The sequence below is a fragment of the Corvus hawaiiensis genome, chromosome 5 (genome assembly GCF_020740725.1).
Source record: "Corvus hawaiiensis isolate bCorHaw1 chromosome 5, bCorHaw1.pri.cur, whole genome shotgun sequence".
Taxonomy (NCBI): Eukaryota; Metazoa; Chordata; class Aves; order Passeriformes; family Corvidae; genus Corvus; species Corvus hawaiiensis.
This window is the reverse complement of record NC_063217.1, coordinates 31,178,898-31,195,633: the sequence shown is the minus strand read 5'-3', so window position 1 is coordinate 31,195,633 and position 16,736 is coordinate 31,178,898. Positions and strand designations below refer to the sequence as shown.

At 39.0% G+C, this 16,736-nt stretch overlaps 2 protein-coding genes across 15 annotated transcripts in view; one reads left to right on the top strand and one right to left on the bottom strand.

The window, feature by feature from the left end:
• Positions 1-5,123, bottom strand: part of PCM1 (pericentriolar material 1) — a 43,187-nt gene extending 38,064 nt beyond the window's left edge. For 13 of the 14 annotated variants that reach the window (XM_048303466.1, XM_048303469.1, XM_048303475.1 and 10 more), the window contains exons 1-3: positions 5,037-5,123; positions 994-1,112; positions 153-398 (exon numbers count right to left, since the gene is read on the bottom strand). In XM_048303466.1, the coding sequence (XP_048159423.1) occupies positions 153-398; positions 994-1,089 (342 nt within the window). In that variant the 5' untranslated portion in view covers positions 1,090-1,112; positions 5,037-5,123. Of the gene's footprint in view, positions 1-152; positions 399-993; positions 1,113-4,476; positions 4,733-5,036 lie in introns of those variants that run through there. The other variant, XM_048303467.1, reaches the window with a different exon arrangement.
• Positions 2,704-9,443, top strand: LOC125326641 (cuticle collagen dpy-13-like). The gene is made up of 4 exons (XM_048305101.1): positions 2,704-2,870; positions 4,382-4,490; positions 4,769-6,720; positions 9,082-9,443. Exons 1-3 carry the CDS (start codon positions 2,704-2,706, stop codon positions 5,864-5,866), a joined length of 1,374 nt encoding a protein of 457 aa, XP_048161058.1. The 3' UTR covers positions 5,867-6,720; positions 9,082-9,443.
• The last annotated feature ends 7,293 nt before the right edge of the window (positions 9,444-16,736 follow it).

Sequence of the window (16,736 nt, the reverse complement as noted above, 5' to 3'; positions counted from 1 at the left end):
ATTTTGATTTGGTTGTCATGGCGCCTATAAGCTTTTCTTTTTTACCTTAATCATCTATGAAAGGATTCTTTACTCATCTGTCACATTGTTAAAGAGATAACTCAATACATTTTGTAGTCACATTTCTAGTGGGACCTAGTATTCACACAAACCTGATCCAGATCACTGAAGTTTATTCTTTGTTTAAGCCTTTCTAGTTCAGCCTGCTCTGGAACGGACATCTGAGTCATGTATCGAGCATGAGGAAAACTATGAGAAGTTCTGGTCTTCTGTCGTTCCATTCCAGGTGAAGATTCTGGAGATATTTCATTAGTAAGTCTCGTTTCACCTTCCCCACTAAGCTTTTTCTTGTTTTTTTCTGAAGATCTGTTTGCTTTCTTCTGTTGACTTCCCCAGTCCTTAAGGGGAAGGAGAGAGAATAAAAAATTATATTTGTTATCCACACAGACAAAAAGCAAATGTTTTCACCCTGTGAGAGAGTTTACTTCTCTTTTAGAAGTAAAAATAGTAAGCCATATTGAAATATGAACTGAATTTTCTAGAGCAAATGTCACTTTACAAAATAAAATTTCCTCCACTGCATAATTAAGAATAGCTTGTTGGGAAATTTTAAATCCATTTCATCCTAAATGCATTAAATTAATTTCAAATGAAGCTGCAGTTGTATTTTTTCTTCTTTGTTGCGGACCCTTTCACTTTTAGGAGTTCAGAAATTTTAAATTATGGCTTTCACTTTCATGACACCTACAATGATTTTGTGTCTAGCTACTTTATTTACCCAAAACGTTTGCCATAAATACCTCTACAGACCTCACAATCTCTGAATTTTACTCATTGCCTACTTACATCTACCTCCATTTTTCCAGGTATTTACCTGTAAAGCTGTACTGACAAGGCTTACAGGTTTGCATTGTTACCTGCCACTAACACAATCTATCTGGTAATTCTAATGTACAGCATCAAATGGCAACAGAAAGAAAAGAATAATTTTACCGTGTTGTTCAGCCGGTCATCAAGGCTCTCATTGCTCCAACTGGGCAAGTCCTGATCATTCATGCCTTCTTCAAAGGGACCACCTCCTGTTGCCATGACAAGCAATCAATAAAAACAATCTAAAAGAAATAGTTGAAAGAAATGTGCTGCATTAAAATCAGTTTACATAGTTAAAGATTCACGATCTGAGAAGACAACTACATATTCATTATAAAACGCAAACACGAAGCTGTTTAGGAAACTGAACTCCGCATTTACTAAACTGTGTTACTAGAAATGTATCGATGAGAAGAACAAAGAAACTGGCATTAAAAAAATAAAGAAGTAGTAGTTGTTGTGCCCTTCCCAAAGGGAAAGTTTCTAAACATTCATTAAAATAAAGTAGTAGTAGTAGTAGTAAAAAGTAGGGCTTTTTAACCTCTGATCTAAGAAAGTAACTTTTTTTTTTTGAGGATCTCAATTGCCCTCACTTTAAAACAAACTATACAGTGCTTGGAAAGACTGCTTTGTAATTCATAAAGCCTACACTTTCAGGCACAGGGTGACATCTATTCGATATAATTAGTGACTCTGGAGACCCAGTATGTCAAACTTTCACATTCATTTTAAGACTGAGATGCTGACAACAGAGCACTGAATGACACACTTGAAAAAATACAAGGAAAACAGATGTCAGTAAAAGGATTTTACCTTGATTTACCTTCATTGCCCCACATTAAGCTATTTAAGCAGTGAATGACCTGCCACTAACATTACAGTTTCTACCAAAACAAAATAATGTGGGTTTTGTAGCGCTTTGCTGCTCTCTATCAGTGTCACTCTGTGCAATATAAAACAACTTAAATGTTCAAAGTTTTCATTTTCAGTTCCTGTTTTGACATTAGAAATAAAAAGAAATGTTAAAATTGAAAGATCAGAAAAAGTATTCCTTTATGACAGTAAAATTAGATGAGCCTGTTCCAAAAGGTGAAGAATACATAACTATATCTGCTAAGTGCTGCTGGCACAATTCCACTGCACAAAGCTACAAACTTTACCTATGAAGAACTGCTACAGATTAAGAAGAAAAGCGGTCTTGCAGAGATTTACTTTTTCCAGCTCATTTCCACCACTATGTTAGGACATAATTCTAACCTTAACTGAAAAAACAAAAACATAAAAATCGATAGGAACCAGTTTCTCAACATTTTACTGCAATTATCTACTATTAATTTTCACAGAGTGCAGGTGAATAAATCACCTGAAACTCAAGATTAGGAAGTATCTAAGAAGTTTGTTGGGTTTTTTTAATATCAGTTCCAGAAAGAAAAACAGATTAATCTTGAACTAAGTTTAAAAGCTGTCTTAGTACACCTATCTTGCTTAGGTAGAGGGTTCAATCAAAATCACACAGTACAGCTCTCTCAGTAGGCGCACTTGCACAAAGCAGTATTCCTATACTAACACAGCCCATTACTAAATCATAAAGGAAATGGGATTTACCAGGTATGCTCCTCACACCATAACCACATCTCCACTCGGCAGTGTGCCAGTCTAGGTCACAGTAACACAGTCAGGAGTCATTCCGCTTCTGCATCTCACAGCCATAACCATAACACAGGTGTAAGCGTAACAGGTGTAAGTGCCTGCTACTTTGGGAACTTTGCCCTACTATCCCTGCACAAGAATTCAAACTCCCTTCTTCATCCCAGCAGAAGTGCCCACTAGGCCATGCAACCAGAAGGTACCACCTATGAACTAGATGGCCAACAAAGAATACCAAAATTTGAAAAAAAAAAACCCAGACGTTTAGAACTGGATAAACTTCTTGATAGGCCTAACCTTATGACTATACAAAAACGATATATTGGTTCAAGGACCTTCTGTGCAACTTTCAGGTAATCTGTCTGAGTCAGCTGGAAAATTAGAACACAATGTGCCCTTTCACATTTTGTTTATTTTCATGTAGAAACACAAGCATCCTATAAAAAGTTGACAGGAAAGCTCATGCTAAAATTTCCAAGTGTTTAAAGCAAATGCATCGTTATCAGTTTAAAAACAGCCATGATTTTAAAGAACTTTCTTCAGTTACCGATAAACTGTTCAGCTTTGTAGATGGGCAAGATCCAACATTTCAACAGACACTGTATCCTGACCTATGTCACTGAGCATAATGAGGAAGATTAGAGGCCATCTGGGTTTACAGTTCAATTCTGTAAGCCCTTTCCTCATCATCATGTTATATAATTCTACTAAAACTGTAGCAAAGTAGTTTTTCCCTGCTTCCCACTGTAAAAAGAGGTGGCAGTATTGCTTTTTACATAATACAAGTAACTACTCACATTTCTTTTTCTTAAAACTTTCACAAAAACTGTTCTCAACTATCTCTGCTATAGGAGACCCTCACTACCTCTGAAGTAAATTCCCTGCCCCAGAAGGAATACTCTGAATAACAATATTCTCAAACAAGAAGACTGGGCATACACCAACATGCCCTGATAAATACAGCTCAAAAATAACAGTATCGTCATTATTTCCAGCAAGCGGATTTTAAAGTGTTTTAGCAGAACTGTGCCCTTCCCAAAGGGAAAGTTTCTAAACATTCATATTATAGTCTTTGATACCTCCAAATGAACTATATTCAAACAAGTTTAAGATCAGAGAGCTCTGCTGGTATTTTACCTCTTTAACTCAGTTGAAAAACACAAAGAGGTTCAGCCAGGTTTTTTCTTCTCTTTCACATGAAGCTGTGCTTTCCACCTCCACATACACATTTCATCAACATGTATTTTTTCTTTGTTTTCATTTTACCAGCTCTTTCTACAAAAAAACCCTCTTCTAAAAGCTTTGCTATCTTCCTATTATCTATCTGTCTATCTATCTACAGCAACCCATTGCCAGTTTCTGGTTCTTGCAAGTTATAGGATCTGTATAAAAGCTATGTGAGCATGTACCTATTGCCTTACAACATTCACCAGGAATTTGGGGAAAAAAGAGAAGACTTTCAAGTATATTTTTTACAGAAATAGTAACTTCAGATAACATGTAGCATTATAATTGAAGCATGTAAGATTATAGTCAAAACATATTCTGTACATATAACAGCAATATGCAGATCGCACAGAAGAAATACTACTTAGCATGCAAGCAAAACCAAGCTATGTACTTCAAAAGACTTTTTTCTCTAAAATAAAGATGCTCCGGAGAATTTCTTCCTACAGCATTCACATGAATACAAGAGCTCTCTAGAGCACCTAATACTGCAAAGAGAAAAGTTTTGAAAAAAAAAAAATATTAAACGAAAACAGAAACTTGCAAAAAGCCATCAAAGCGCCATAAAGGCAGAAAATGGGCCCAAACATTTCTTTTTAAGACGTGCGTTCCTCACTGGGCATTAACTCATTCAAAGCAAACCATACAACATCATCATACAGGAGCAGTCAACAGAGCGAATCCTCTCCTGCCGCACCGGACAGCGCTCACACGAGCCGCACACTCACACACCCAGGCTAGGGGCGGTACGCCCGGCACTTCCAGCTTCCAGCGCCGGGGCCTTCCCAGCACCCGCAGGCTCTGCCGTCCCGACCTGCTCCGATCCCACGGCGGGCACCGAATTCAGGCCCGGCGGATCTCGTTGCCGCCAACGGGGCCGGCGAGCGAGCGATGACCCGGCGCCTCTGCCGGCCGAACCACTCGCTGCCTGAGGCGGGCGAGGCGGTCCCGGCCCGGAGGCGGCGGGAGGAAATCCCGCTCCTTCCCGGCGCCAAAGCCCGGGCGCCGCGGGGTGCGTGGGTAGGCGGGCTCTGGTCAAGGCGCCTCCGCTGCCGCGAACGCGGCGGCGTCTCCTTGGAGAGCGGATAACGCGCCCTGCCCTGTGCGAGGGGCGCGGCCCGCACAGCCCGCCGCCGCCGCACGGTTTCCCCGCCGTCCCGGACCTGCCTCCGAGCCCACTGCCCGCTCCTGGCCGCCCTGCCCCACTGCACCAGCGCGGCCTCGCCGCCACCACGGGAAAGGGACGTGGAAGGGGCAGCGCACCGCGCGAGGGGCAGGAGAAGGCAGCTCACCCCGCGCCAGAGGGGAGGTCACCCGGCCTGGCTCCTCCTCCCCCGCCGGCCGCCACTTGCGGGGCCCGGGCTCCCCGGACGAGCGTTTCGCCTTCGGACAGCGGAGGAGCGGCGCGGCCTCGCTTCGCCCGACGCGGCGGAACAGGGCCGGCGGAGGCGCTCAGAGCGCTCCTGCCTCAGCCACCGCCGCCATCTTGGCCGCCACTCCGCCGGGGGCACGGGGGGCGGTCCTTGGCGGAGGGATACAGACAGACACTCACCGTTACCTGGTAACCTCCGCCCGCCCAGGCCCCTCCGCACTGCGCGCGCCCCGCCCGACCCAGGCCGCTGGGCGCCTGAGGATCCCCCGCGCAACCGCCGGGGCGCTCGGGGAAAGAGCCGGGTGCGAAGAAACTCCAACTCCCAGCGTGCATTGCGCGAGGGACGGGTGGCGCCCCAGGGGCCGGCGGCAGTGCCTCCTGGGAGTAGTAGTTTTCCCAACAGGGCCCCGCCCTGCACCGCCGCGCCCCATGAGGGACTGGGGCGCATCCGCTGCTGTTCTGCGGACGGTGGGGAATCGCGGAGCATATTTTTCTTATAAAATAAAATACGAAAACAGCGATGAACTCTGTAAATGCTTTTGCCTGGTTGGAAGACGAGTAAAATCACGTCGAAACCCTAAGCGTGGACAAGGATCAGATCTTGCCCTCGTTTGGAGCAGTATCGACTACTCTGTTCCTGTCGGCCTTTGGCGTGTTTTGCTCCTTGATTTGTGGCATGGAGTTTATGCATCTAGGTTCTTTGTACTTTCCTTTGGGCGAAAAAATATAACTAGAGGGTTTGGCGTTTAAAAAACAATAGTTGTGCGTGGAAGCCTGTGCGCTGTGCTTGGTATTTAACAGAAGTTGTTAGAATCATAGAATATGCTGAGTTGGATGCAACCCTTCAAGATCCAACTCTGGCCATGCACAGGACATCCCAAGAGTTACACTCTGTGCCCAAGAGTGTTGTCTAAATACTTCCTGAGCTCTGTCAGGCTTGGTGCTGTGACCACTTCCCTGGGGAGCCTGTTCCAGTGCCCAGTCTCCTGCTGGGTAAAAAAACTTTTCCTAATATCCAACCTAAACCTCCCCTGATGCAACTTCAGGACATTCCCTCGGGTCTTGTCACTGGTCACCACAGAGAAGAGATGAGCGCCTTCCCTTCCTCTTCCCCTCACGAGGAAGCTGTTAGTCCTTCAGGAGACTGGACTTGGATAACACACTCAGAATTTCTATTTCAGCGAAGCTGGTATTGTTTATTTGACTTTCACTTGGGGGGGTATTGTCCCTTGTCAAAATGGAAAACCCCAGCATTTTCAGTGTTTCCATTACACTGCGTTTCTAAAGCAAAAGCATTAAGCATTTACATGTGCCTTATAACTGATCCTGCTAGAGAAACATTCTACTGGTACAACATGGAAATGTAGTTAGCCACCATATCTCCCATATTAGGACTTGTACTAATGAATTTTGCTTAAAAAAAAAAAAAAGGACACATGTATCCTTTTCAATGATCCATTAATCTCTCTGTAATCTAGAAAAGGAACTAAGTAACTGGAAAAGCTTCAAAATAAAGATGTTTCAATGAAAGTATTTTTGTTATCTCCAGCAGATTCCCTCATATCAAGGAAATAGTTCTGGACAATACTGAGTGAGTGAAAGAGGTGAGTGTAAGACTGCCTATTAGAGCAGAACTTTTCTCCCATTTCTACCATGAGCTGCTTGACTGTATATCCACAAATGAAATCACTTTGGAAACAATCTACAACAGTTTGATGGAAGCTCTCTGTGTGATGAATATATATTATCAATCTGTATTGCAATTCTGCAGCTAATAAAGAAGTTAGTTTATCAGCATTTTTATTATACTTTTAACTAATGTCCTATTTTTCTGAACTCAAGTATCATGTCTGGATATTCATCACAATATTGGCAGTGTTGCTGTTGACAAGATGCTTTCTATTATCATGGTGACAAATCTCCCACGGCCTGGCAGGTAGAGGCAGAACTTAAGAGAAAATACTGCCCTAGTATATTGACTAATGACTAATTATTTTTTTTACTGTGCCTTATTCTTAAAATACAGCTCCCTCATTCCTCTTGTTTCCTGCAGGAAAAAAAAACCAAAAACCCTCAAACTTACATAAGAAATGTAATACTTTATCAAGGAAAAAAAAATCAAATTGATTGTAGTATGTTTCAGTAACAATGAAGTATTTTAGTGTAGTCCCTTATATGTCATAACTGTGTGTTTTCCTTAGCACAGTATGAGCTTACAGCATCATTACTCTGATTCCTGCTTGACATTTGGAAGATGATTTTTCTCTTCTTATTTTCTGCCCCTATTCTGGAATTGGCTGCAAACTTGTTTGTGTGTTTTTTCCTTTTTATTGTTTGTTTTAGAAATGGCTCCTCAGAGCCATTTTTCATTTGGGATGGAAATTCGAAAAGATACAACAGACATGAAGGAATCGTGGATTGCACTGCAAGAAGCATTATTTCCAGTAGGTGGTTCTCCACTACTGTTGTAAAATACAACATCTCAGGATTTGGGAATGATTATGAGGCAAAACTCATATGGCTTAAAAAATGTCTTGTTAATTAAATAAAAGAAATATTTGGGGTGGGGGGAAGTCCTATATCAATGCTAATGAGCCTCTAGAGAGACAGCAACTAAACCCCCCCTACAAAGATCTCTGTTATAAGCACCTCTCTCAGCAGACATGCTAATGAGTGCATCCTCACAGAAACGGAATGGATTATCTTTGAGATAGCCCAATTTAATTAGGATTGAAAGCCATGTCAGAGAAATGATGATATTTTCCTTGCACGACTGTTGGCTGTATCTTGTTAATTTTACTTTATCATTTCAAAGTGAAAGAAAGCAAACAAAATACAGGCAGGTAAGGACTGGAGACAAGAAGTGAAAGATTAATTTTTTATTGAAACAGAGGAGATGGGAGAAGTATCTGGGGAGAGAGATTTTTAAAGGCCCTGGAACAAAGATAGTAATTAATTGAGCATTCAGTTCAAGCAGTAGTTGTCCATGTTTTCCCTGATTTTATGACAAAGAGGTTTTTGCTGCAAAATTTAAACTGGCCAAAAATGATATGTCTACCATAATACGGTTACACAGTGACTACCAAGCTACTATACTAAAGGTATTTTTTCTTTCTTTGTGTAATATTAGATTGGAAATATCTTTTAAGGCATTAACAAAGAGTGTCAACCTGAAGTGTCCACTTATCCCTATGAGATCTGATAACAAGTTAAGCAGTTGTAGGGGGAGAGGCACAGGCATTTAAGACCACAAAGCCAAGCTTTAGGCTGGTCAAGATTCACTGATTTAATACTAGTGAAGAAAGGACAAAAAGGAAACCATTCTTGATGATCCACTCAAGCAAAACAGTCATCAGAAGTAATAAAGGAAAGAAGAATAATTGGAAGATAGGTATTACTCAGATCCCAGGAAAAATCTCAAATGAAGCATGGATGGGATCCCCATTGTAAACCTTTTCCACATCCTTAGGGGTGCAGAAAGTAATCCTCTTGGTACTGCTATTATCTCACCAATCTTTAACATGTGATGTTACATGCACTAGAGGTATTACATTCTAGTAAAGTATTAGTGACTGGTGTTAGACCAAGTGATAAAATGATGGATGGACCCACAAGAAATAACGAGTTTTGTTTTATTAAACACACTTATTTCACACAACCAAAACACATCAGGATCACCAATGCTGCCCTGCCTAGAAGCCTGAAGACCACATTTTTCTTATTGTCCTCTTTGAAGTCAGACTTCATTAAAACCTGTTTTTAAAACTATTTTAAAAGAAGTCTATATAGCACAGAAGGTTATGAATATTATTTCACTCTTTAGAAATTAAATAAATTTTCACAAGCAACATACAAATATGGGTTTTAATCTGGATGTCCCTCTATGTTATTTAATTCAACATTATATTTGATACATTGTTGTCTAAGTTACATAGTCTCATCTCTTTTTTTCTTTCTATTTGTAGTCCATTAGCATCTTCAGTTTATTCCTTGGCCAACAAAGATAATCCAAAAAGAAAAGAACTACTTCAGTTGTTTTGAAATGACAGATTTGACTTAATCAGGTGTATCTGCAGATTCTTCAGAAAACTGAGTAGGAAAGACCTTTAATTCATTATATTTTGGGTGGTTGTTTTATATCACGATATTATCTAGCCACTTCCACATTATTTAGATTTCTGGAGTCACAACATAAGCATATGTTACATTGAACAAGTAAGTAAATTAAAAAGTGAGCAGGAAAAAGAGAAAAATATTATACAGCTTAGAAATGCCACATAAATTTCTATCTCTGAATTGAATCAAAGAACAAGAATATGAAAGAAATAAGCAACCCCACCACACACAGAGAAACAATCCCAACTAAGAATTCTCATTTGCAAATTAAAATTCTAAGACGAAAAGGTTGTAGAGTCTTCCTACTTTTTTGCTTGTAGCTGGCTATCTCCAATGTATCTGGTATCAGTCGCTCCTGTATATTCATAACTAAGTGCTTTCTTTACACTGTATGGCTTGAGTTATGTTGAAGACATACCAGCATTAAAATAGTTAGCATATAAAAGCTACAGTGAATTCTTCAAAGCCACCTAATATTTTTTTCATGTGTGTTTACATTTCTTTAAACAGGACGAAATCTGCTGAAGTTGTAGGTCATTTTACAGCCACTAAGCAGTTTACCAGCAAACATCCAATCCACAAAAAGAAAAAAATTCCAAATAATTATGTGGAGTTTTGTTCATAATTAATCATGTGCTGACTTCTAATAAAAAAAGTTATTATAAGGAGTTCCACTGTAGCTACACAGAGTTGATTAATTTTATTATATTCTTCATTTTATCCTCTGGCAAGAATGCTTTTGAAATAGATACTTGCTTTTATGATAGTGATTTTGCAAATAAAGAAGTAACCAAATATGATGGCTTTGCATGTCTGTATACATACATACCAATGACTATATACATACATACCTATATATATGCAAGGATTTAAATTAGAGTAATTTTGAAAGGTTTTAAGTAACTTTGTAATCTAAATCTTTCTGACACATTTCTAATTAAATTACTTTTTTGGTTCTTTTTTTTTCCTGGTGGTAGAGATTTGGTGCTATGTGGTTCCAGTTATACTGTTGGTTAGGGATGGATAACAGCACTAAATTGATAAATACCAAGGAAGAGGGATTAGTTGGTGCACCTTTCCAAACACATTCCAAAAGTAGAATATAGGAGAACAATGTCTTTGAGAGGACAGAAGGAAAACTGAGGCCAGCAGGAAGTTTCCTGTGTAAAGAAGGCAGGAGGAGGCAGGATATGTAAGCTGTTCTTCTAAATAAGGCAGAAGATTATGGGCCATGTTCTTTTCTTGGCACTCACACTAAGATCTTGATCAGGTCAGTCACTTTGCCAGATAGATTTCCTCACAACATGGTTTAATTTATATTTGTTATCATTTTGAGGGTAATGAATAGAAGACAAACACCAGCAATGGAATTTACTGTGGTATTTTTTTTTTTTAAGAATTACTCTAGGCCTTCTCCAAGTCCACTGTTTTTCTATATTCTGCCAAGATGTGTACAGACCTAGATGTTTGTTAGGTCTTCAACTCTGTGACGTGTTCCATCTGTGCCAGTTACACCGTCTTTGCTACTGCCTATTGAAAAAGATGTGAGGGACTGCTTATTCTTTATTTCTAATAAGAATTGGGGATTTTTTCCCATATTTGGTGTATGATAAAGTAATGTCTAAATATGTTGAATTTGCTGGTTGTATTATCCATGATAATGATGTGTTGCTGATTTCTGTATTGTGTCTCTGAAATGACAGATTATGAAATTACTAAATTATGCACCTATTTCTTAGAAGACTGCACAAAAATGAGGTAAATTATTTAAAACCTGGGATTTATTTTTGTATATTTTATCCATATGCAAAAAAATTAATTGCCTTCATTCTCTTATTTCAGAATAGGTAAGAAGTTATTTTCTGCTTATCTCTTGGTCTCACCAGGGAATTACATTTATTGATGTAACATTTCAAATAGATCATGTGATTATGCAACTTGTAGAGATCACATACTTCAGGTTATAGGTAATAGGCCCTGGTCACTATGTGCAATATATTTGGTGAATATATGAATATGGCAAAATCTTCATAAGTTTGTAGATGGATTGCTGTATTTTTGGTGCAATTTATTTCTACCACTGCTTTCATTAGGATTGTGACAAGCATTCTGAAGACAGCATGCTAAAAATTTTAAAAAATTAAAATATTCTGAAGCTTCTTATCTGTCCAAATGTAAGCAAAGTAGTGGCTTGTAGTACTCTAATTCATCGGGCATTGAAAAATATTACTAGTAATCAATACGATGAAAGAAGCCGAAGCTGAAATACAGGAAGAAAGCAACAATGTCCCAGAGTGAGACAAAAAAATCAGTAACCCTCAGCAAATAGTAGTAACTCAGTGGAGAATTGAAATAGTGGACAATGATCCTGCTTTCTTTTGTTGATTTCTGCTGTGTTTGGTACAACAGAACTTCTTCATATACTGCATATACTTCCCCGTGCATAAGTGGAATTCCCTCGAGGAGGTCAGTCATCAACATCTCATGAACTTTAGGGATTTGTACTGCCAAGATCATGTCCTTTTAAACTTGATCTTGTTTTGTAGCTATTCTAATACTCTCGTGCAAGATTCTTGTATATAAATGAGACAGTACATGAAAATTGCTGTCACTTGACTAAGTAGGGCTCAGTTAAACTGATATAGATTATTCCAAAGGAATACTGAAATTCAAAATTGCTTTAGCAAGAAGAAATCCACAGAATCTATTCATGCAGAAGTAAGTATGATAGACTCTGGTTTTTGTTAGGTGTCTCCAAAGAATCATATAATACTAACAGCTAATAACTATACTTAACTTTTAAAAGCTTAGTGGGTAAAATTTTTTACAGCAGTCCAAACTGTTGATCAAATCCAGTATAGTTTTTTATCATTTTATTACCTTGGATATGTGGATCATCTCTTATGTAAATATAGTTGAAGTGAACTGCTGAACAATATAAAGTAACTCCACTTAAGCAGATAGAGTTGCACTCACTTTCATCAGTAGCCTGCTGCTGGAAGGCATTTAATATCTATCAGGTATGCAAACATCCACAGCATTATGTGTGAGAAGCTCGTACATAATGCTTTTATTTGTAGAATACACTTAAAAAGGGAGGATATAATAATATCTGGTAAATGGGCACATCATAAATTATAATAACTACTTAAGTGGATTACCTTGCACAAAGAACATGAAATTCTTAAGTCAGTCTATAAAAAAATATACACTTTTGGAAAGAAGGCTGCCTTTAAAAACATTAACATGCAGAGTTTTTTAGTCATAAAGCTGAGTTTGGCTTATCTTTTATTTCAGCTTTGTTCTGTTTCGGTAACAAAATATTAGTGTGGGAGTGACACATCATTACTACTTCATATAAAAAAACCCCCAAAGTTAAGTTTACTCAGACATCATGATTTTCATAGAGTTGGTCAGGATGGGTTTTGGGGTTGTTTTGTTTGTTTGTTTACTTGCTTTTACCCCTCAGAAAAAAAGCCTAGCATCTAAGCTATGAAACCAAGCATCATATTCCATTTCAAAATATTTTCAATTTATTATTGTTACAATTTAGCATATGTGAAAGACCATTTCATTATCATGCTGGATGTACAATGTTGAATGCACATTTTTAAATGTATCATCTCAGCCAATCCTAGAATGAAATACATTATATATTTCCTATTTTATCCTTAGCATTACACAAATGAAAACAATGCAGAGAAGAGCATAAGCAAATTAATTTATAACAGATGGAATAAAAGCACATTTTGACAAACACAGTAACTATATTGTGGTTATACAATCTTTGACCCTTCCATATTTCTACATGACAGCTGAAGGTGATTTAAAAGCTTTCCTGAATAAAAATCATACACATGATCTATTAATGTATACTTTTTTCTCATTTTTAATGCCTGTGTTACAACTCACAAGGGAAAAATCTATGGTTCCTTGTGTTATTAAAGCTTATTGTATGTTTGCAACTTCTTTGGAGTCTGAATGATGAAGAATCATATTATGAATACATTAGCTTGTGTTTGCTGATTTTACAATCATGGAATCATAACATGAATTGGATTGGAAGGGACCTTAAAGATCATCTAGTTCCAACCTCTCTGCCATAGACAGGGATACCTTCCACTAGACCAGGTTGCTCAAAGTGACATCTAAACTGGTCTTGAACACTTCTAGGGATGAGGCATCCACAACTTCTCTGGGCAGCCTGTTGCAGTGTCTGACCTCATAGTAAAGAATTTCTTTCTAATATCTAATCTAAACCTGTCCTTTATTCAATTTATAGCTATTACCCCTTGTCCTATAGTATATGCCCTTGAGAAAAGTTTCTCTCCAGTCTTCTTGTAAGCTCCCTTTCGGTACTGGAAGGCTGCAATGAAATCTCCCTGGATCCTCTTTTTCTTCAAGCTGAACAACCCCATCTCTCCCATCCTGTCTTTGTAGGAGAGGTGCTTCAGCCTCTGATCATCTTCGTGGCCTCCTTTGGGCTTGCTCCAACAGAGCCATGTCTTTCCTCTGCTGGGGGCCTATGAGCTGGATGCAGTACTCCAGATGGGGTATTATTATGACAGTGGAGTAGCAGGGCAGAATCACCTCCCTTGACCTTCTGGCCATTTGTCTCTTGATGCAGCTTGGGATACAATTTGTTTTCTGGGCTGCAAGGATGTGTTTCTGGCTCATATTTAGCTTTTCATCCACTAAGCCCATCTCTTAAGATTTGCTCTCAATCCACCCATCACCAGCTAGTATCCATGTCTGGGACTTCCCTAAGTTGTTAAACTTCTGCCAGATTAAAATACCTGGAGAGGTACTCAGCTGCAAGTGCTAATATAATGGTAAAAAAGACCACTGATTTCTTGTGCTAGCTTTTTCTTTTAAACATCAAAAAAAAGGTATACAGTGGAAATAATACAACTGAATGTTTTTACCTTGCTTGGAGGAAGTCTAGACATCTTGATTTAGTGTAGAAATGAGAAATAGCATTTTATCCTTTATATATGCTCTATGAAAAAATGATAGAAGGGTTATTAATGATCCTTGCAATGTTTTCCTTCACTTCTGTGCAAACTCTTCGAAGAACAGCAAACCTGAATATCTGTGTGAACATCCACAGTAAGGTCTATGACATTGTAAAGCCTCAGATCTCACTCAACGAATTCTTAAAAGGGACGAAGGTTCTTTTACGTACCCTGAATCAGATGCATGGCAGAAAATATCAGCAAGATATTCTTCAAGTGGTCAAAACAACAGAAACTTTACTGTCAAACTTCAGAAAATCAGGGAACTTTGGCAAAAGTTGACAGCAACATTCAATCAACATAAAGCATTTCACAAAGCAATAACTTAGCAAACTCTAAGCTCATTCAACCTAGCAAACTCCAATCCACCCAATTTTAAATTACTCAAACGTTGAGAAGAGGGAATTAGGGGAAGAAGAAAGCAAAAGGGAGAAGAGATGCAGAAAAGAACAAATATAACTACTGCTCCTGGTTCCAGCAGTGTTTCAGCTGATCAAAACCCAAGGGAGGTAGGGTTAAGACAATATGCGTGCCTTGTGCTCTGGCTTAAGTACATTTTGGCTTTCCTGGGCCCTTCCCCTGGGTAGGACTTCTGGTCTGGTAACCACTCAGGATCTGGGTTAGGGCCTCCAGGGGCAGGTGTGGAGCGTGGCCTCTGGTGTGCCAGGGATTGGCAGCCCCTGTGGGGGCTGGGATACAGGCCCCAGGGATGGGGTGTATGGAGCAGAGTGTTGCCTTGCCAGGGCAAGACTTGGTCTGCCCCTTTCCCCACACATCAGCCTGAAATGTTTCATGCCAGCCATCTCCTCCAGTCTCTCACAAACATTTGAAAGTTTTCAGTATTGAATGTATCCAACAGGTCTAAAAAGACAGCTCTCTCTTCCTTCTGTGCTTATATGACTTCCACTTGTATATTCTTTGAAAGTCTTCTATTTAGTATGTTTATCTTTACAAAACCATTCTGATGATGGGTAGCATATAACCTTCTTGAATAACACAAATCTCTGACTTGACACTGTATATAATTCTTGTTTAACTGAACCATAGTCATGTATTTTAGCCATCTAGTCTTTGTTTAAATCCCTCAAGTGATGGGCAGTCTACTTATAACCCTCAAGAAATTGTTTATTTTATTTTATTTATTTTATTTCATTTGTTTATTGTTAATAAATCTGACTTTAAAATGCCATGCCTTTTTCCACTTTCTAAATTCAGAGCCCACCCACTGAGTAACTACTGGTTAGGAGTAACACTATGAACAGGTATGTCCCTCCTTGAAAAAGTCATTAGTCATAGTAAGATTCTCAGTAAAAATTATTTGCTGCATGATCTTGAATTTTAGAATAATTCCTAGTGTCAGTTTCCCAGGAGTAATTTACTATAATTAGTAAATATTTGAAATTCAGAATATGAATTTAATTAGTTGATGTAATGTAATGAGTAAAGAGAAATACTGCCAGGTAACCAGATTCCAAATAATGCACCAGAAATTATTCTGAGGGCGTTTGCAACAAGTCTTCAATAGGAAGCATGTGAAGGGCACCTACACGTGCCCTTAAGGGCACCTTAAGACCCTAAGTTTAGCTCAGTTGGTCTAAGTGCGGGTGCTGATAATGCCATGGTTGCAGATCCCTGTATGCCATTCATTTAAGATCTGGACTCGATGATCCTTGTGGGTCTCTTCCAACTCAGAATATTCTGTGATTCTGAAAAAAGATGGAGAGAGACTATTTACAAAGGCATATAGTGACAGGACAAGGGGGAAGGACTTTAAAGTGAGAGAGAGTAGGTTAAGATTAGATATTAAAAAGAAAATCTTTACTGTGAGGGTGGTGGAACAGAGAAATTGTGGATGCCTCATCCCTGGAAGTGTTTGAGGCCAGGTTGGATGTGGCTTTGAGCAACCTGGTCTAGTGGACAGTGTCCCTGCCCACAGCAGGGGGTTTGGAACTAGGTAACTTTTAAGGTCCCTTCCAACCCAGGGCATTCTGTGATTCTGTATTTATATAGTGGAATGTAAAGCTCATTTTATTGCTATTGTTCAGGATTTCCTTAAGACTTCTTTTCTTCCAGCACATTCCTTTAAGCATGCTCATTTATTGAACTTCTTGGGAAGAGTCAGCATAAAAGAAGGGCAAACACTCAAAACAAATTGTATTTTAAAACATTCTTTGATGTATTCGTCTGACTCTAAAAAGCTCATATAGAAAATGGTTTTGTCTAATGAAGTCACTGAGATGCTGTGCTTCTCTGTGCCTTGACTAAAAAACACATCACACAAGATTTTTTTGGCACTTTTTTCTTTTTCCCTTCAGCTTTACCTGAACACCTCTGACATGTAATTTCTAGTCTGAGTGATTATGGTTTTTATCTTAAATCCATTGAGTCAGTTACACTCTCTATGTACCTCTAAAGCCTAAGAGATTTAGGCTGTGACTATGGAAAGGAGTGGAGTATAAAGCTGAGTATGATACAGAGAGCAATTTCCT

Coding starts and splice junctions, on each gene's coding strand:
- LOC125326641 (XM_048305101.1), top strand. CDS start 2,704: ATGCAACCAGAAGGTACCACCTATGAACTAGATGGCCAACAAAGAATA. Junction 2,871..4,381: donor ACCTTCTGTGCAACTTTCAG/GTAATCTGTCTG, acceptor ACTCATTCAAAG/CAAACCATACAACATCATCA. Junction 4,491..4,768: donor ACACACCCAGGCTAGGGGCG/GTACGCCCGGCA, acceptor GTGCGTGGGTAG/GCGGGCTCTGGTCAAGGCGC.